This window comes from Tamandua tetradactyla, chromosome 7, assembly GCF_023851605.1.
Source record: "Tamandua tetradactyla isolate mTamTet1 chromosome 7, mTamTet1.pri, whole genome shotgun sequence".
NCBI lineage: Eukaryota > Metazoa > Chordata > Mammalia > Pilosa > Myrmecophagidae > Tamandua > Tamandua tetradactyla.
The window spans coordinates 173,730,454-173,751,290 of record NC_135333.1 but is presented as its reverse complement, the minus strand read 5'-3'; the positions used below and the strand labels follow the sequence as shown (position 1 = coordinate 173,751,290).

At 50.4% G+C, this 20,837-nt stretch overlaps 1 protein-coding gene across 3 annotated transcripts in view; it reads right to left on the bottom strand.

Moving 5' to 3' along the window:
- The window catches only part of STAB2 (stabilin 2), a 168,062-nt gene that overhangs the window by 126,150 nt on the left and 21,075 nt on the right, over positions 1–20,837 (bottom strand). For all 3 annotated transcript variants that reach the window (XM_077111830.1, XM_077111831.1, XM_077111832.1), the window contains exons 6-9: positions 18,427–18,522; positions 11,369–11,494; positions 10,330–10,526; positions 8,752–8,885 (exon numbers count right to left, since the gene is read on the bottom strand). In XM_077111830.1, the coding sequence (XP_076967945.1) occupies positions 8,752–8,885; positions 10,330–10,526; positions 11,369–11,494; positions 18,427–18,522 (553 nt within the window). The remainder of the gene's footprint in view (positions 1–8,751; positions 8,886–10,329; positions 10,527–11,368; positions 11,495–18,426; positions 18,523–20,837) is intronic.

Below are 20,837 nucleotides of genomic sequence, written 5' to 3'. Positions count from 1 at the left end.
CTCAGGTAGGGTGTCCCTAAGCAGATGATGGCAGACCTTGAGCTGATGACTGGAGTCCTTCATAAGCACAAGAAATCAGACATAGTGAGGGAGAGAGAAAGCTCTGGGGAGGAGTCGGAAGAAGGGAGGTGACATCATCACGTGATGGGAAAGCCAAGAACCCAAGGAGTGCTGCCAGCCAGAATGCCACCGACCCCAGAAGGAAGCAAACTATTTGAGTTTCACAGGCCGCTCTAACAAATATCATGAAATGGGTAGTTTGCAAACAGTGGGAATGCATTTGCTCATGGTTTGAGGCTGGGAAGAAATCCAAATGAAAGCATCATCAAAGTAATGTCTTTTTCCCAAAGACTGGCTTTCTGGGGCTGCCTACCGGTGACCCCTGGCTCCTTAGTCACAGGGTAAGGCACATGGTGGCATGCCCTGGTCTTTCCCTTCTCTCCTGGGTTCCGCTGGTAGCCAGCCTCTTGCTTCCATTGACTCTTTTCTCCCTGTCTGAGTTTCCTTCTGCTTACAAAGGGCTCTGGTAGCAGGACTGAGACCCGTCCTGACTGGGCTCTGTAACTGAAGTAACCTTATCCGAAGGTCCTACCTACAATGCCTTCACACCCACACGGGTGGATTAGATACAAGAATGTGTTTTTTGGGTACATGCAGCTTCCAATCACCACACAAATCCTGTAGCTTTTAAAACCGGGGGCCAATAAATTCTGTTTTTAAGGCCACCTGTTGCATGGTATTTGTGACTACAGCCTGGACACAAACCAATAGGAGGAAAGAGTGAGGTCAGTGGCTTGAGCACATGTGCTCACTGAGGTAGCCCCTGGATTTAGCCCAGGGCCTGGTCCATGGTAACTACTTAATTAACAGCTGCACAAAATGCAGGAATTGAATTGGTATAAATACGTAACTGGTGAAAGCTGCATACATTTTATACAATAGTTTTGCTTCATAAAAGAGAAATAAGCAAAATGAAAGATGAAACAAAAAGATGCCTTCATTCCAAATGCTAACGTACAAACAAGAGACCAACAATCACCTCTAACTTCTAATAACCAAAGCCATGGTCATAACTGCTGTCGTAAAGGGAGGACTTTCTCAGGAAAATCCTTAGGCGACTGGGAGGCAGCCTTAGGATATCGGTGGGGTCTCTGCACTGGTCACTACATCTATAAAATAAGTGCCTCCTTCCTCTAGCTTTCTTCACCCAGTTCAGAGCCTAACCTTCTGGTAAGTGTCCCCCACTCTCCACACTCTTCATTCCCAACAGTGCTCTGGACTCCTCAGCATTTACTTTGTATATCACGTATTTTGGTATCATCTGGCTATATTGGCCTAAGGTCAAAGGCCGTGTCAGATGGGCTAGGGTCTGGAACGATTGTCAAAATCATGTGTGCTGAGTTGCATTAAAGCTCTACGTGCAACTCTGGGCTTTTAGAGAAAAGTGCTTTCAAAGCCACTGTCTGAGACGTGCTCTCCTTCTCCCTGGGACTGATCCTCAAGTCCCACCTCATTTCCCCCACCTCAGGAGAGTAAGCCTTTTGGGTCTTTGAGGAACAATAAATCTCTTTTAGCAATGAAAGTACACTTTCCTGCGTCCTTCTCTGTGCAAGATGGCAGTCTGGACCAGGAAACAAGCTCCTGCCCTCGCCCAGCGGGCTTCAGCTGTGCACATGGGCAGCCCTTTGGTGGTGAAATGACTCCTGCGGAGTACAAATCCCCTCTGGGTGGAAAATGCCTTTTACCAATTCAGCACTGCTCTACCTCGTGGTGTTGTGCTGCTAAATGCTTAACAACCAAAGCTCTTCAGGGGGAGTAGAGGAGGAGAGAAATCCCTGATTTGTAGCAATTGGCAATTTCCATGGAAAATGATGGCAATCAGCTTGAAAAATTTCTGAGAAGGGAAAAACCAGCAGTGAATCAGTAAACTCTGGCTCCGGCAGACCATCGCTACCTAGCAATGATTAGTTGACAGGTGGCTGAAATCGATAAGGCACTTAGGAGGGCAGCATTCAGTAGCCAGGTGAGAAACCAAACATAAGCAGGGGAAGGACATTTCAGAGAGGAGGTGCAAGGAGCCAGTGACAGGCTGTGGCTTTGTCACCGTTTTGCTGTGCTCATTCCATACCAAAAATTGACTCATGTTTAGGAGAGGGTTACAAAGAATGATTATACACTCATTGCATTTCTAAATATGGCCCCATGGCAGACAGAGATGTCTCAGGGTCTCTTCACTCCTAGCAGTGTCTGTTGCCCTTGCATGGTTGCTGCAGGGATGCTGCCCTTTCTGCCACTGGTTTTATGCTGACTCAACTTTACCCTTTACAACCTCCCAAGCAGTATCTCTAAAACAGAAATCTGGCAGCTGTGTGTTTAAAATTTTCATCCCTCCCTGCTACCTAGAAGATAAGGCATAAGGACTTAGCAAGGCATGCACGGCCTAAGAAGGTGGATTCAAGTCATGTGTCTGGTTTGTTCACCTCATCTTTCCTTCCTTCCATGGCAAATTCCAGGGTGAATTCCAGACACTGTTTTTATAGGTTATTATGCATTTCTCAGGTAATTTATCCTGTCAGGAAAACCCATCCCACACCCTGCTCAGTGCAGCTGCTCTTGGCGGCCTCATCTGACCTCCTGGATGTCCTTAGCTGGACTGAAAACTGCCGTAGCATCCTGTCAACTCTCAACCCTAAACCTTCCCACCAAAGTTACCTCCTGAGGAGCTGTATCCTCTGCTGGATGGGAAGTTCTCCTAGAGTGGGGCCCCTGCCCAGTTTGTCTCTGTATCCTTAGCCCTAGGACATTGCCTGGTTGCTGAACTGATTATTTACCAAGTCCTTGCTTCATTCCAGAAAACTTGCTAGATAAGAGAGCTGCAAAGATGATGACATCAATTCATTGTCCTTTCGGGTCTCTCAGGCCTGAACACAGGTAACTAAAGCAATACGCTAAGTGCACTCAGACATCCCAAGTCCCAGCGTCCGCATCTGCAGGCTTGGCTTAATGACGTCTTCTGCGTCATTCCTAGGAAAGATGGTGCAGGGACATCTGCCAGCAGGGTGTCAGTCCCATAGGGAAGGCTCAGCATTTAGTGGATGACGATGGTGGCAGTGATGACGAAACAACTGCTCTGGGAGAGGTGCTGGGGGTGTGGCAGGACAGGTCCCTGCACAGATCACTAAGCTCCTCAGGAAGTTTCATGATAGACGATTGAATGGGCACCATGGGGGCATGGAGGAGGGACCCTGCTGGGAGAATTCTAGGAGGAAGAGACGTGAACAGATTCTAGAAGGACAAATAGGAGTTTTATCCTGGGACAGAGGACTGGGCAATCGCCTGTGATGAGCCTTCGGGGTTGTGATAAAGCAATGGCTCCCAGTTGGGGTGATGGTGGCACCCCTCTACCCAGGGGACATTTGACAACATCTGGGGACATTTTGGTTTCACAGCTGGGTGGTGGGAGGGGGTTGAGGCCAGGGATGCTGACAAAGATGCTGCAGGGCGCTGAGCAGCCTCTTCCAGCAAACATTCAGCCCCAATGTGAACAGTCTCCAAGCAAGAATCATTGTTACAGGTTATCGCCAAGGTCCATATAAGCATGACACAATAGTCTGGTTGATACAATCAAATAATATCATAGTTAATTTCCTACATAGATGTCCACTTCTGTAAATATTGTGCTTTTCCAATGTAGGGAGGCTAAAGAGAAGATCAATAACTCTTGGAAGTGATGCAGTTGTCACTGGTGAAAACTAATCCTGCTATAAATGTCAGACGTTTCAATGGAAGACGGCCTTTAACAGCACACCCCATTAAGCATGTTTCTCTCTGAAAGTCCCTGAAGTTGCTCGGAGGCCATGTTCTGCTTTGTGTAAAGTGGCTTGGCATCTTCCCTAGGATTCAGGAGAATTGTATCTTAATGGCCTCAGTGCTGAATGGAATGTATCAGACATAAATAGTTTTTGTTTTTATTTAAAATCTCGGTCCAAAGTCTGAGACCACGAGATGTTTTATGACTTATGGGATATGGCACATTTATAGCATTGCCTCTTTTGTAAATTGTTTTTTCCTTGGGAGTAAAGCTCTCCTGCTGTCTTAGGGCTTTAAAGGACCATAACGATCTGTGATCTGTGAATTATGGATTGGGATGCATTTTACATCTGTGCGGATGAGATTTAGTTAGGGTGCAGGGTGTCCCAGACACCCCAGTGCAGCTGTTTAACAAATCCCACTCTTTCACTTGCTCCCCCAAGCTCCCACTCCTTTCATTGCCATTACACGTGACAGGAGTCACCGAGGCAGAGACAGGCGCCGCCGCACTGTGGCCGGGGACTGAGAGCGTGGTGGCAGCAGCTGACATCACCATCAGCGCCCCTGGAGGAGGACACAAGGCTGCGGCAGGGGATGCTCTTCCTGGGGCCCGCCAGCTGCGGAGAGCCAGCACCGCCCTCACCAGCACTTCTCTAGGTACTCCCCACAGTTCAGGGTGGCGCGGTGCTACGATGGAAACATTCTGGGGCGCCCTGGGGGTGAAGAGGAGGGGCACCTCGGTGGGCGGGGTGGGCGGGGGACGTTTCCTCGAGTTGGGGACACTGGAACTGAGCATCACCGGTCATCGCATCAGCTGGAGTCGGTGCGGGGGTGCAGGGAAGGCTGTTCCGCGCGGCAGGCTGCGCGTGCGGGGGCACGGAGGAGGCAACCCCTTGGCAGGCCCGAGGAGCGACAAGCGGGTCAGCAGAGCTAGACAGAGGCATGTTTGAGGGAACCGTGCAGGTGATCTGCGGCCTGATCAAGCTGGAAGCTGCAGGCCATGCAGAGAAGGTGCAATTCCTGCCCCGCAGCTATGAGGACCCAGCAAAGGATGCAAAGCAAGGAAATGCTTGCCCAAATGTATGCTTTAGAAAGATTGCTGTGGGGGATGAGGTCTCAGAGAGAGGCAAAGAGGGTGGCAGAGGGGTCCGCAGGGCGTGAGGCCCTGCACTGAGGCAGTGCTGCGAGGGGGGAGCCCACAGGACCCGGCCCATGAGTGGTGAGCAAAAGGAGGGACCCCAGCACTGTGCTCACAGAAGACCCTCATTTAAACTTCAGCATGACAAACGTGGTTATCCCCATTTCACAGGTGATGAAGCTGAGGCTCAGAAAAGCAGGTAACCCATATAAGGCAACAGGCCTGCCCCTAAGATTTGCAAGGTGTGGACAAAGCCCGAGCAGAGCCTCTCATACCATTGTGCATTATGTCTAAATGTTCAGAGAGTTCACACGAGGGTAACAAACTGTCAAGTGAAGTATGTTCTATCCCCCACCTTAGCACACGGACTCGGCACTTCGAGGTTGGATTTCGAGCGTTCAGGCCTCCTGGGGCCTGCATGAGCACGCGGCAGCTGGCGGCGATAGCTCTCTGGTCTCCTTCTGCCCACAGGGGCCACCGCAGGCTGCTCATCGGTGCTCAGCACACCCTGCAGATGGTCACCCCTTGGCCAGACCCCGGAGGACGGGCCCAGGAAGACCCTGTGCAGGCCTGGGAACTGGCTTGGAGCATTGGGTGGGGGGCGGTGGCTCCTGAGCAGCCAGGGTGTGGCGCGGGAGGGGCTCGGCCCTGGGGGCGCATCCCGTGGGCCTGCTGACCCCATGTCCCTGCGGCCAGATGGCGGCTGTGCCAGACCCTCCAGCTGTACTGCCCGCGGTGGGCGCCCCTCATCCCTGCATAGTTAGAAGCACGGCTGGTGGTCCTCGCTGGAACGTGAGCCTGTGTCCGCGGGGCACAGCCTGTGCTCTCCCCCCGCCGCCCTGGGCTGCCTCAGACAGGGTGTGGGGAAGAGTATTCACAACGGAAACGCCTTCCTGGGGTGATGGTGCACCCGAGGCCACCTTGGCCGTATAGGCTCACGTGGCACTGCGTATTACCAGTGTCTGAATGGCCTGAGAGCCCTCACATCTCAGCTTCTCATGGTGCCTTTGCACACCCGATTGTGCACCATGCTTGTTTTTCAATATGCCTGCTCAGTTGGGTCCAGCTTCCTTTTTAGCTGAGTTATATTGGATAAGAAAGAGATGCAACAAGCACAGGGCACAATTAAGTTAAAAATAGAAAAAAGCTATGATATTAAAAGACAAGAAGCTATTTGTACTTCATAGTAATAATCAAAGTGGAGCTAAGAGTTTTTGAACCGTGTTTACACACATTCACTCAAGGCCTTGTGTGTTTACTCATCACAGGGAGATATTCTTGTTCTACCTCATTCCCCTCTACAGGTGAGGGAACTGTGGACTGTTTTCAAGGTCACTCTAGGCGTGTGTGGTAGAGCCCAGATCTGCACCCATTCTGCATTGCGTGGTGTTGTGAAACCAATGTAATATGACTTTTTTTTTTTTTTAAAGGAAAGACAGAGAGAAGGAAGGAAGGATAGAAGGAAGGAAGGAAGGAAGAAAGGGAAACATTTTCTTGCTTTATTGTATTTTGTTTTTCCGTTTTTGTTACATGGGCTGGGGCCGGGAATCGAACCGAGGTCCTCCGGCATAGCAGGCAAGCACTTTGCCCGCTGAGCCACCGCGGCCCACCCCTGTAATATGACTTTTATGATTCTGCGTAAACTACTTGCCATGCTGAGAAAGCAAAAACAAACTAAATCTTTACCCCAGGAGAACTAAATGACTTGAGGACTGATGGCTCCATATTTTATCAGTGTGAGTTAGCCAGCCTTTCATCCTGGCCTCTTGTCAGCCAAAGACAGTCAAAGCATTTCTGCAGGGGAGAGGGAGTTCGCGGGAGACACCCCCCCAAAAAAAAACTTCCGTTGTTAGATCCACTGACATTCTAAACACAAGTCTGACAGCAGCTCCCCTTATTCTGATCCTCCAGTTGCATTTATAAATTTTGTCTTAAACACAAAGGAAGGGACTTAAAGTATTCTACCGCAACTTTTTCAGAGCATGGCACCAAGCGTGTAATTGGGCTTGTTTGGTTTTCAGGGCTACCAGATCAGTGATTGAGGAGCAGGTATGTCTGTTCATGCATGTGCTGATGTGCCTGTGTGCGTGCCATGTGTGTGTGTTCACGTGTGCGGTCACACATGTGGCGTGATTTCTACATGCCGGGTTCTGCTCAGGGCTTGGCCAATGTACTCTCCTTTAATCCATCGCAGTCCTGGGGGGTGCAATCCTCCCCTTCTGAGACTCAGAAAGCTTCTGTTCAGAGAGGTTAAGGTAAGCCGCGGAGCAGGGTTAGACCCGAGCTGTGCCGAGGCCCAAGCTCTTTCCATTCCACCCACAGTGATGGCACATTTACTTATTTGCCCAGAAATAATAAGCAGAAAGCTCATTTGGGTAAACGCATGCATTCCAACCCCACCTAAACTGTAAATGAGTTTAAAGAAGATGGAAGGAAGCACAGAACTGTCCTCTCGTAACACAGTCTCTCGTCTCTAAGGGTGATGGGTTTGCAGGGTATGCTGGTGTGAAACTGTTATTACCCGGAAAAGCCACGTTCTTCTAACTCAAACCCAATCTTGAGGGGGGCAGAACTTTTGTTTGGGTGGGACTCCTTGATTAGCTTGTTTCCATGGAGATGCGTCTCCACCCCTTCAAGGTGGGTGTTTATCCTTCTACTGGAGCCCTGTATGAAGAGAATGAAAGGCAGAAGCCAGAGCGAGAGCTGAGAGCTGACACAGGGCAGAGAGATGAGGTTGAGACGCAGACGTCTGGAAATGCAGAGGGAGCTCAGCAGCTGTTTGAGGCCAGAAGCCTGGAGAGAGGACAGCAGACGTCACCATGTGCCTTTCTGGGCAATAGAGAAACCCTGACCAAGTAGCCTTTCTTGAGAGAAACTGTCCTCTTGTTGGTGCCTTAGTTTGGACATTTTCATGGCCTCAGAACTGTAAATGTGTAACCTAATAAATCCCCTTTCTAAAAGCCCATTCACTTCTGGTATATTGCATTCCAGCTGCTCCAGCAAACCGAAAGGCAGATGCCGATGACAGAAACAGCAGAGTGGGGCACAGAGACAGCGCTGTCAGTGTGCACATCAGAGGCTTGGGTTCTCCACCCGTTTCTGCACCATAAAGACCCAAAGCGTCAGCACAGCCGTTCTCAAAGTACTTTCAGAAGCACCTGCTCGTGTCATCGTCTTAAGAACCCTGTGAGGGAGATGCTATGGCGCTTGCTTTACACATGGAGAAACCGGAGCAGGAGGGATGGCACCGCTCAGCCACGGCCATTCATCGGGTCGGCCCCCGACCTGGGCCCCGAATGCGGGTCTCTAGGCTCCCAACGCCTCCCCCTTGACCACACGAGTGGCCTCTGCCGCACTCAGGAATGTTCAGTTTTCCCTCACAGTAAAGCCCCGGCGTCCCGGGGACACCATCCGTGTTTGCATTCTCGCCCCACTCTTGTCTGCACCACTAACAGGTAACAGCTCCCAGGCGAGGAAACAGACCCATTCACTGATGGTCAGACCCCGTCACCAGGACAGACGTTTGCTTTCCCAGGGACAGTGGTTTCCTTCTCCCAGTCTGGTCATTGAATAACCAGCCTCTAGGACAGCTCAGTATCCCAGAGGCTCTCATGGATGTTTAAAGGGAATAACTGTTCGGTGATTTGATTCAGCAAAGGTTTGTCTTACCCACCCCGTTCCTTAGCGCGCCACGTGGGATGCTGGGTCTGGGGTGGAGGCGAGGCCGAATGCGACAATTTCCTGCCCTTTGAGGAGCTTCCAGCACTGAGCGCTCCGAACAGGCGGCGGTGGGGAGCACTTACTTAGCTTGGCCTGGAGCGACGGTGGTGCAATTCGCCTTCTCATGGCATGGCTTCTTTGGCTGGCAGACGTTGGTCACCCTGCACCCCACGCCAGGCACAAAGTTGTGGAAGTGTTCGCGACATTCGCAGTGAGACTGCGGGAAACAGGGAGAGAGAAGAAGGTTCTCGTTAGGCAGCTAAGCTATGTATACTCCTCTTCAGTCCATATTTTTATTGTGCCACAAAAACTAACTCGGAGTAGGTCTGACGTGTGGGTTTGTCCTTAGCCGTGGAAGTGGACTTCATATTTACCCATCCCACCCACTGGGAAGGTCGTGCGCTTGTCGGCCTCCCTGACTCCGTGTTTCCCAGTTTTAGGTTGTCTACAGGTGAGCAGCAGCTGGGGTTCAGAGGGAGGAATTATTGCTCTAGAACAGGGGTTCCCACCAACAGGGTTTGCCCGGGGCCATCGGGTTGCGTCAGAGGACATGCTGGGTTGTTACAGCTGGACAGGACGCAGCAGTTCTGGCACCTGGTGGCAAGTGGCCAGGAAGCAGCTAAGCCCCCAACAGCGCACAGGGTCGACCCGACAGGGAACCACTGGATCCTGTTGCTACAGTACTGAGGCCACGGAACCAGGCCCCAGAACAGCAGAGGTTTTCTATGCCTTGGAATTCTGCCTTTGGACCCATTTTAAAAAGACAGAACATGGTTTTAGCCTCATCCCCAAGGTCCTGGCACTCAGGGCCCAGCATGGCCTTTCCCAGCAAGGGCCCCGTGCACAGCGTGGGGATTCAGCTTCTTGAGTTCCTCTGTGGGCCTCGGGGACCGACGGCGGGAGTGCCGCGTGACAGACCCCTTGTCCTCAGAGGAGAGTTCGGGTGGACTCCTGACGCCAGCACATTCCCGTCACTGTGCCCCTCGGCCTCCGGGACACACGCTATGTGCGGACCAGACACCAAAGCCCTCCCTTCTGCCCGTGCAGAGGGGACAGTCACCCTGTCCCTGAAGACGAGGTGTGCAGCCGGGACACACTCAGCACCTGCTAGAGATGTGGGACCCTCAGGGAGGGACCCCCACACTGCATCCCCTGATGCAGCCCAGACGCCTCCTGACTGGGCTGATTGCTCCCTGGGTGTGGGGGAGCAGCCCTGTCACCCATGAGCTAGGGGGACACCGTCTCTGCCGCCGGTCACTGCTGCCCAGTACTTCTCTGGACTCCTGCAGGGCTTTGGGCTGGGGTAATTTGGCTCTAAGAATCCCCTCTTAACTTGAAAGGACACCAGAGAGAATGGAGGGTGATGGCGGAAAGTTATTTTAACCCAAGACACAGTTAATAGCTAACTTTGTACTTAATTTTGAATTATTTTCATATTTTGTCAGCGACTTTCTGAGGCTGTGACAGAAGAGGACCCAGGGCAGTTTTGACTCAGGGTTTGTGCTTGGAGGATGGACATGGGCACAGGGAGGGTCAGGATGGCAGGAGGAGAAGCCGAGAACAGCGCTGGAGTCACAGAAGGCAGGCAGGACCCACACACGAGGTCACCTCGGGTGGTTGCCTTGCTTCTGGACAACCAGAACCGCACACCTTCAGCTCACCTGTCCAGGTCCATCGTATTTGCACACCGTAGACCTTGTAGGGCAGTTTCCAAAGTTAACTTGGCAAGGGTCTATGGGTAAGCACATGTGGCCGTCTCCTTGGTAGCCGTCCTGGCATGTGCAGTTGTGCCGATTTGGTCCCAGGTATGTGCAACGAGCATGGGGGTGGCAGATACTTTGCAAACATGGGTTGATGGCTTGAGAGGCAATGATAGAAGAAGAGGCAGTTACCACACCTTGGAATGGAGAAGAAAACTGAACCAAAGTCACACACGCAAAGAAGCATCTCGTCTTACCCTATGTGACCACCCTTTCAAAGAGATTTACCTACGGCCACCAGAAATTATAATGGCCAATATCACGTTGACATATTAATATACCACATTCTTTGTGAATTACATATGAAATAGCATGAAAGAGGTCACTGAAGCTCACAGAGTGTATAGCACGCATTGGGCTCCGTCTTGCCATATGTTAACTCATTTCATCCTTATGACAACCTCTTTTTTTTTTTTTTTGCATGGGCAGGCACAGGGAACTGAATCCAGGACAACAACCTTTCAAGGTAGGTACTTACTATCCCCATTTGATGGACAGGGAAACTGAGGCAGAGGAAGGTTAAAGAATGAGTCCAAAGTCACGAAGTTAGTAATAGGCAGATCTGGGACCTGAACCAGGCAGTCTGGCTCTGTAATTCATATTCTTAGCCAGCACAAAACTCAGCCCCTCATAAAGTGAATAAGCAGGAAAAGGGGGGCAAAGCATTAAACTTGATGCCAACATTGATTAAGCTGTTATGAAAACGTGTAAAATTCTGTGTATGTGCTTTGGTAATAGAAGGAGGAATTGATATTCACTGAACAGCTGCCACACAATGAGCACTTGCTTGGTGCTTTTAATATATTTCACTCACCTACATGGAGAGAAATAGAAATGGTGGTTGTATGACAGTAGGAAGGCTGTGAGGTTATTTTTTCCCCGTTATATTTAACACACCTCACTAATTAATAAAAACCCGCAGGACCTATGTTCTACTCACACTCGCAGTGTTCACCATCGCCTTTGAAACCGGGAAGGCACCTGCACTCCAGCTTGGTTTCGTCTTCCCTGGAAGGTGAGCACCTGGAATTTTCGGGGCAGAGTAACGACGCACACTCGGGGAGAGCTGCAAAGGAATATCGTTAAGGGAGTGGCATTAGTTGAATAACCAGCTTCTAAATAACCCAACCGTTGCACTATTTCCTTTTATTCCAAAAGTAATACAAAACTCATAACAACTCAAAATATACACAATGTATAAAGTTATTTTTTTCTTATTTTTGCTCTTTAATTCTCCCAAAGTAATGTTAGCAACAAACATGTTCATTACGAATTTGTCTATGATTAAAAAAAGGAATCCTGATCAAATATTTAACAACTCGATGTTTAATTTAACGGTATACTGTGAAGTCTTCAGTGACCTGCCCTGTCTCTAGTAACTGCACATTTTCTAGGTGTGACGTCGGTGGCTGCCAACGACGGCGCAGGGTATGAGGTTTCACCCCACGTGCAGAGCTCACGAGGTCAGGCTGACGCAGTTGCACGGTTGCTGCTGTCTAAGTGCCAGGGTGGCTAGGACAAGACCTCAGCGTGGGCTGGCCCCAACAACAGGAGTGTGCTGTCTCCCTGCTCTGGAGGGAAGCTCAGCATCACGCTGTGGGCACGGCTGGCTTCCTCCTGCAGTCTGGCTCTGCGGCCAACCCCTGTCCCTCCTGTGTCTGCTCCTCCGTTTTCTGCTGACCTCTGGCCTCTACCCACTGAGTGGCTCCCAATTCCCTTGGCTTATAAGGACCCCAGATGTGGATTAAGGCCCATCCTGGCTCAGCTGGACGCCTCTAAGATGCTTGAAGATCCTATTCACAAATGAGCTTGCGGCTTAACTTGCAATCTCTGCAAAGGTCCTATTTACAGATGGGTTAGCCACTGGGACGCTGATTAAGACTTGAACGTGTCTTCTGTGGGGTTCGTGATTCAAGCCCTGACACTGGTAGCAGACATGAGACCCCGAGTCAGAGATGGAGGACGGTCCATTCCTCTGCGCAAAGGCAAGAGCCAGGCTGCGAGTGCGTCCCCCAGCGCGCCTGCGTGAGGGGTGCTCGGGCTGGGTGTTTTCGGCGACCAGGGCAGGCAGGCGGGTGGCCCGCTCCCTGCATGCACGGCAGTGGGCTGCTGGGGGGAGCAGCAGCTGGGGCTGGGCACAGGCCTGTGCTATTGGGGCACTGTTGGGGTGACCCTGCCTGAGTCAGGCAATGGACAAAGCATGCGTGCTGGAGGCCGCAGAGAGCCGAGCCCTGGAAGCCAGCATGCGTGTTTTTCAGAATCCTGGTAGGGGTGACTACCTCTTCCTCCTCCACTGTCCCTCTAGCGGCCTCGACTAACAAAGCTTTGCAGATGCTCCTGGCACAGGAGAGTATCCACAAAGCCCAGTTTTCATGGGGTAGACCAAGAGGGTAGATTTGGAGACACGGCAACTCATTGACCACTGACCCAGGCAGTAAGTATGCCTGCCCTTTGCTCCTGGGGTAAGATGTATCTCTATTTTCTGAGTTTGTTTGCTCTGCAGATGTCCTTGAGAAAATGGCTGGGAAAAAGGCAGTTGGTATCTTTGCCCTCAAGATGTGTAAGGACGTGAGAAGCCGTGGAGAACCATCTCCCAGTGGTGGCCATTGGCCCTAACTTCATGGCGAATGTGCCCTCCCGAGGCCTTTTCATGAGGCAGTATGGGGGCTGCAGCGGCTGGCCCTGGGATCACACATTCTCACCCCCTTCTGTGTCCAGATGCGGTTTGTGACCAGCGCACAGAGATGGAATTCTGAGTGGGCGTTTCAGTTTCATGCCTCGTTTTCAGCTTCCGGCGGAGGGAGAGTGCCCTGGGGCCCTGGAGGGTGGCACAGCCACACGACGGGAACAGCTGGGCCTCTCATCCCCGTGCGCTGGGGGCTGGTGCTGGCAGGAACACCACGACAACGAGAGATAAACCTCTGCTCTGTTTAGCCAGAGGCTCCCCAACTTTCTCAGGTCGTGGAACCCTAAGTGTCTCAGTCATTTTTTTTCATAGCATTCTTAGGTTAAAAGAACTTCCTGATGGACCATTTGTTAAGTGGTTGGAACCAAAGGATTCAGTGAGTGTTTATGTCATGACAACTTAGTGGTCATTTGAAAAAGTAATACAGTTAATGGAAAGAAAAAATATTTTAATCTCATTTTTAACCACAGTTAATTACTAAGGAGATGTGTATCCATGCTGGGCACTGCACAACGTCTCCAGCCTCGGAACCAGACTGGAAACTGCCACCCTTATTTCTGTCACAGTGATTTTAGCACAGTACTTGATTTTAATCACAGCAACCACTAAAAATTCAGCTTTGCAAATACATGACGTCAGTGAAAGGAATATAGGGAGTCTAATGATGAGATTGTGAACTAACTCAAGCTAGCAGTTTGCACAGTGTCTGATGCACTCCTGTGCTTCCCCCAATGTTTAAAGTATCCTCCAGCAGCCCTGTGAGTTGGGTGTGGTTCCTGGGGAAATTTGGTGCCCAGTTTGGGATCCGCTTGCATTATCCGACCCAATTTAGGATGCAGCATGAGTTATTCAACCATTTTCACTGATGGAGAGCCAAATTGTTTCAGGTTTTTTCCCTTACAAACAATACTTCAATGAACTTCTTTGTATAGATATTCTTTTTCATTGTGAAATATAATGTATATACAAAAATGTGATAATTTTCAAAGTACATTTTAACAAATAGTTGTAGAATGGATTTCAAAGTTTGGTATGGGTTATAGTTCCACAACTTCAAGTTTTTCCTTCTAGTTGCTCCAAGACATTGGAGACTAAAAAGAAATATCAGTCTAATGACCCAGCAGTCATAGAACTCATTTGTTAAATTCTATCTTCTCTGTATAATGCCTCTTTCTCCTTTAATCCTTCTCCCAATCTTTAGGGATATTTGGGTTATGCCTATTTTTTATGTTGGAAAGGGGTGTCAGAGCTATGGGGTGAGGGATGGAACTCTTGGAGAGACTGGCGCCTCTGGGTTTCGGGGCTTATTTGGCCTCAGAACTGTCTGAAGGTTTTAGGTTTCTGACAAATAAACTTAGTATGGTCAACTTTTGTAGAATCTCAGGCAGAGCCCTGGGCATTCTTTAGGGTCAACAGGAATGTAGTTGGTTAGGGTTTAGCAAATCGTGTCCATTAGCAATGTCTAGCTGAGGCTTGTGCCAGAGGAGCCTCCAGAGGAGCCTCTTGATTCTATTTGAACTCTTTTAGCTACTGATAACTTATTTTGTTACATTTCTTTTCTCCTTTCTGGTCAGAAAGGCACTGTCAATCCCATGGGGCCAGGGCCAGGTTCATCCCTGGACATCACATGCCATAAAGGGGGGAGGGTAATGGTTTTCCTCGCAGAGTTGGTCTTAGAGAGAGACAGGGCCACATCTGAGCAACAAGGGAGGCTCTCTGGAAGTAACTCTAACGCATAACTGTAGTTAGGTTCAGCTTCTCCACTACAGGAATGTTTCATATGAGCAAGCCTGAAGGTCAAACGCTGGGTCTGTTTACTGGGCAGTCCCTAGTGTCTGAGACAGTATCTGGGGTTTCCCAGGTGGGAAAGTTTAATAGATCTGTATTTTTTCTTCCATCCCTCAAGGGACTTTGCCTATACTTTTAAATTATCTGCCCAGCATACTCTGGGATGTACCTGGGCATGACATTAAGTTTGCATATATATTCTTAACTACTGGTGCCTACCCTTTCCTTCTCCTGGGATAAATTCATAGTTCAGGAGCCTCAGCTGCAAACTATAATCATATCTTTAAATTTAATGTATTTTCCCCAAAGCTTGTAGCAATTCACAGCCCCACTGACAGCACTACCACTTTTCTCACACCCATGCTAGTTAGCTGGATATTATGTCTTTTCAATCTGTGTAACATGGTGGCAAAAAAAATTCAAATTAAACAAAAACAATAACAAAAGCTCCAAATCTCTAAATGCTACCTCATTATTGCTTCAGTTTGCATTTTTGTGATAACTAGTGCAGTTCAGCACCTTTTCTCTGTTTATTGGTCCATTTTCCTTTCTTTTGAGAGCTAGCTGCTGCTGGGTCCATTTAAAGAAATTTGAGCTTGTGGACTTTGTGTTACTATAAAGTCCTCTGCTATGTGACTTGTAAATACTTTCCTCACAGTCTGTTCATCTTTTGACCCAGTGGAATTAATTTTTCATTAGGTGAGTTCCTGGGGGTCCCCTCTCTAGCGAGGGCCTTTGTCCACCACTCCACTGGGCAGTGACAGGGATGGCTGGAGAAGGAAGCTGGCCGGTATCCACAGAAGGGGTTCCCCTATCCGCTGGTTTTTAAAATTCTTCTCTGCCAAGATCGCCTGGGGTGCGAACACCTTTAGGTTCGCCTGTTGGAAGAGGTCTAGCCCCTTACCTCTCCAGGACTGATGGGTCAATTTTTTAATCGTATCCTTGGCAAGGCTCTGACCGTGCAGCTAAACCATCAGCCACAGGCTCTAGGTCATTGTAGGCCTCAGTTCCGGCAACCTTTCCCTCCAGCTGCATGGACAACCAGATACACTGCTCAGAGTCCTGCCCACGGGAGGATTCCCCTTCCCTGCTGAGCTTCAGGCATGTCCCAGACAGCTGCAGTGCTGCAGCTGTCCACGATCGGGTGGTGTCTGCAGACTGTGCAGAAGTCTCCAGGCCTGGGCTTTTGCTTCCTATGTCTGCTGGTCACAGGAACTGTCCCCGAGACCATGGAGGTGGGTGAAAAGGAGAAGTAATGTGTCAGGAGTAGGGCCCCAGGCATCTTGAGCTACTTCGTCATGCAGCTTCCTTTGCCTTCTGGACCTGCTCAAGCCTGACCTCGTATTTGCTTTTCCATTTGGCAGGCAGCGCTGCTGTGCACGCCCACATTTTTAATTTGGTGGGTCAAACGACATCCAGTTCATGATGGGAACTCACGTTGCATGATACGATGTCCGAAGGCCCAGCAACAAGCCAAGGGATTTTAATCCAAAGAAGAGGAGCTGTCTGCAGAGGCTGACAGGCCCTTGCTTCAGCCTCCTGTGTGTGCACGCTGTGACTCCCTGACACCAGAGGCCCCAAACAGCATTCGGATCCACACTCACACTTCACACACAGCAGACCTGCTGGGTCCTATGGCCCAAGTGACAGTGTAGTTCGAACGTCAGCTTGAACTTGTTGCAGAGCCTTCTTTCGTGCTGCCCCTCACTCAGTACTGGCAGCTTTTTTGGTTACTCAGTAAACGTTCTGGATTAACACGCCCAAATGAAATATATGTTCCCTCCAAGATAAAAAAAAGGCCCACGAGACATTGTGTCTCCAGTGTCAGGAGTGGCTAGATGCAGCAACATGTTCTTTGCTTCAGGAGGGGTATCTGGATGTGTCCCAGAACATGTGACATTTTACTGCGTTGGAAGTCTCCTACATTGTGGGATTTCTTTCCCATCCTTTGGCAAACGTCTCACCAATATGTCCAGAGTAGTGGTTCCTTCCTGCTCACAGATCCAATTAACATCATATCAATACAATGGACCAGCGTGATACCATGTGGGATGGAAAGGGCATCACGTTCCCTGTGGACCAGATTATGCCATAAGGCTGGCAGAAACTGCTTCTGATAGTCTTTAATAACAGGTATAGGGGAAAAAAGTGTTTTCCAGATGGAGAGCCGCACGCCAGGTGCTGGAAGAGGCTCCTGTCTGCATCATGGTTAAGGCATTTACTCCATTCTGGTGTAGACCTGAATTGGTCGTCTGTTCCCTCCAGGGGGAGGCAAAGGCGTGCTTTATTCACCCTCGGTGCACCGCTGCTCGCCTCGCCTCGACGACACCCAGTAACGTGAGTTTGTATTGGTTGAATCTGAAACTCGTCCAATCCCTTCATCTTACGGACCAGAGGGTGAGTGGGGCTCAATCCAAAGGCAAAATGACCAAGCTCTTCGTGTTTGCGCCGCTCAGTTCTAAATCTGTGCTCCCGGCCGTGGGTGTGTGACGGCCTGGACTGTAGGGATGTCTATTCCGTGGTGAGGCCGCAGCCCGGCGGTTCCGGGCGTTGCAGGACCTTCAGGTAGAAGGGCTTCTCTTCTGGGCCCCAGGGGTTGTGCGTCCGCTGGGCAGGTCCACCCGGGTGTGGCATGAGGGCACCACGAGGCCCCAGAGTGCCCTGCCCTCGCTGCCCCCCATAGGGACACGGTGCCCGGGCACTGGTCCCCAGCCTCGGCTCACCCATTTGCCCCCGGTCCGACCTGGCCTGGGCAAACCAGTGACTCTCCACACCCCGTGGGCTTCTGTCACATCTCCCCTCAAGGTCCGCACCCCGCGCTGTGGAGGCCACCCCTTCCAACCTTGCCCTTCCTTAGCCGTGCTCTCAGCCCTGGGGCGCCCCTGACTGTTCTCTTTGCCTTTTTATACCTGCTCTCCTGTGTAGATAAGTAATTCTTTATATTAAACGTCCCGGTTTAACTCACTGTGCAGCTCCTGTGTCCTGCTTGGACCTGGTGTGGTACATTGTTTACAGACTTTCCCATTGAATCAAACTACTCGAGTCCCAGTTCTACCCTCATGAGCTTTGTGAGCTTTGCTGTGTCACTTGGCCGGGTGAGCCTCTGCTTCTTCTCTCTTGGGGTTACACTGTGTTCTGACATTGAGGATCGTAATTGAGCACACGCCTTAGCTCACCCACTAGGTGACTGACCGGTTGCAATGGCTCACCTGGCTACCCAACCCCCAACCCCTCCTGCTCCATTCTCCCCTCCATGCTGCCCTAGCTTAGCTGTCCTACAGGACAGCCGTGCCACCCCTGCACTGCTCTCAAACCTTCTGTGACTCCCCACGCTTCAGCACTATGTCCTCCCCTCCACTCTCCTCCCCTACCCTTTCTCCTCTCCTTCCTTCTCTTTCTGGTTTCCTTTCAGTGAAGCAATCCATGGTAACTTGCCTATGGAAAGTACCAGTTCATGAAAATAAAATACATGCATCTTTGCCTTGCAGACGTTGTATGGCATTAAGGAAAATAGTGAGACTCACGCTTGTCGCAGTTGGGGCCAGTGTAGGCAGAGTAGCACTCACAGGTTCCATCGCCATCTATGCCGCTGTTGCACACTCCGTGTACACAGGTGCACACTGCAGACAGAAAACGGGGGTTTCTATTACCTGATACAGACTTCTTCTTAGGATTCTAAAAGGGTAATATTCACAGATAGTCTTTACTGAAAATCTGAATGATGAGGTGGGAAAACCATGAATTTGAAGTCAGAGAGACCCTCATTTGAATCTGGGCTTCATCCTCCTTTATTAGCTCTAGTTTCCTTATGTGTAAAATGTGGATAGTGGTGCCCACCTCACGGGCTTTCTTCTGAGTTAAATGAGACAGGTGCGGAGCGCATACCTGGTGGATCAGGTACCCCGGGGTCATTCCTTTTCTTTTGAATTAGTCACTGCCTTTTGGATCCCCAACAGGAGAATTAACTGGATGCTTTACTTATATGTTCCTGCCATGTTTAAAAAGACAAGCTGCCACTGACTCGGTCATGACTGGTAGCAGGAATCTACGCAAATAAATGCTACTTCCTGAGTGATGGAGCAAGGCAAGGAGAAAAAAGAAAATCAAAAGGGTGGAGAATAACCATGCCATGTTTTATAGCTTGAAATAGGTGACTTTCAGCCCAATAACAGACCATTTCAGGGCTGCCCATGCAGGGTATTTTGAAATAAATGGTTAGCTCTTAGCATCAAGTCTGTGGCTGTGATGTAGCAAGATTTACTGTCAGGCTGGGCCCCGGTGCCTCCGAGCAGCCCACTGTGAAGCATGTTCTATTAGCTTCCCGCTGCTGCTACAACAAATCCTCCAACTTCGTACCTTCCAATACCCCCAGTGTGGTCGGGTGTCTGAAATGGGTCTCGGTGGGCAATGCCGAGGTGTCGGCAGGGCTGTGTTCCTTCTGGAGGCTGCAGGGGAGAAGCTGCGTCCTTGTAGACACTGCTGACAGTTACTGGCTCATGCCCTGCTCCTCCCTCCCGAAGCTGGGAACATCCTTCTCCTGTGCCGGGTCTGGGGTTCCTTGCCTCGCCGTTCCTCTTCCACTTAGAAGGCCCTTTGGATCATCCTGGGGCGTTGTTACAGCAGCCTGGGCACCAAAACCAATGCTAACTGCAAGGGTCCTCCTTTTTATAGGGCTCCCTCCTGGCTGTGTGGGGTGGACTGAAGGCCCCGGCGTATTAAGTGACCTGGCATTAAGTGACAGTTTTCAGACGCTCTGACACTGCATTGCAGGACCATCAGCTGTGGCCAAGAAAAATCCTTGGGAAGGAGAAGGAAGTGGCAGGGGCCCCCAGATGTGTAACGAGCCCTTTGGTACATGGTGACCCAGCCTCAGCACGCCTCTGGAGGCATACGCACCACTGGGGCATGTGACTTTAAAGCTGCCCAAGCCACGGCCACCGGGCCCAGCAGGGACGGCGTGTGCCACCCCTGGCAGGGCGATCTGCTTCTCTGCTGTGTCCCTTGGGTATCCTGCACAGGCTGCGCGCACTGCATCACGATGGATGATGCCCGCAGCAACGGCTCGTCCAGCCTGGGGACTCATCTCTTTCCTCCCTGCGTCCTCATTACCTGTCAGGAATCTAATGTATGGGAGATACTGACCCAAAGGAGAACACTGCAGTGGGCTCTGGAGTCAGAGCTGGGGGCAAATCCTGCCTCTGTCCTGTAAGAGCCGCATGACCTCGGGCAGCCTCTCTCTCTTCGGGCATAAGACAAGAACCTGTGCCTGAAGAGTGGTTGTGAGGGTCCAAATAGATCATGCCTTTGAAGGTGCTTTGCACACCACCTGGCACGCAGTAAGAGCTCAGCAAATGCTAGCCACTGTTATTAACCATATATGGTTGTGGGATTGCTTTGGGGGGCCATGTTAGAGACAGGGGTGAGGGCTTTGCATTATGCCCTGACTATGGTGCTTTCTACTGGGAGCGAGGCAGCGTGCAGGCTAGGGCCTGTGGAAGGAGAAGTGAAAACCCTCGGCTGCTGCAGCTTTAAATCATCTCCAAACTGAAAAACAGTCTGGTGGAAGAATGTTCCCACAGCAGGTGAATGTCAGTGTTAAAAATAAACCGCAGCAAATAGAGCTGCCCTACTTCGAGGCAAAATTGTCCCATCTCATTTGGATGAAACAATACTGGCACCCAGTGGATGCCTGGCTGAAAAATTTGCAAGTTCCCTCTGTCCTTGCTCCTGGGTATGACCAGCCACCATTGTGCCGTTTCTTATTCCTTCATTCATAGATGACAAAAACAATTACCGTTGAATTGTTTTTGTCCTTGCTTAATGCTTGCTTTCTTTGACTGAGTGCTGGGGATGGGCTGCTGAGAGGCAGACATTATTGTCTCTATTCTACAAATGAGGAAGACTTAGGGAGCTGATACCTGCCTAAGTCACAGGG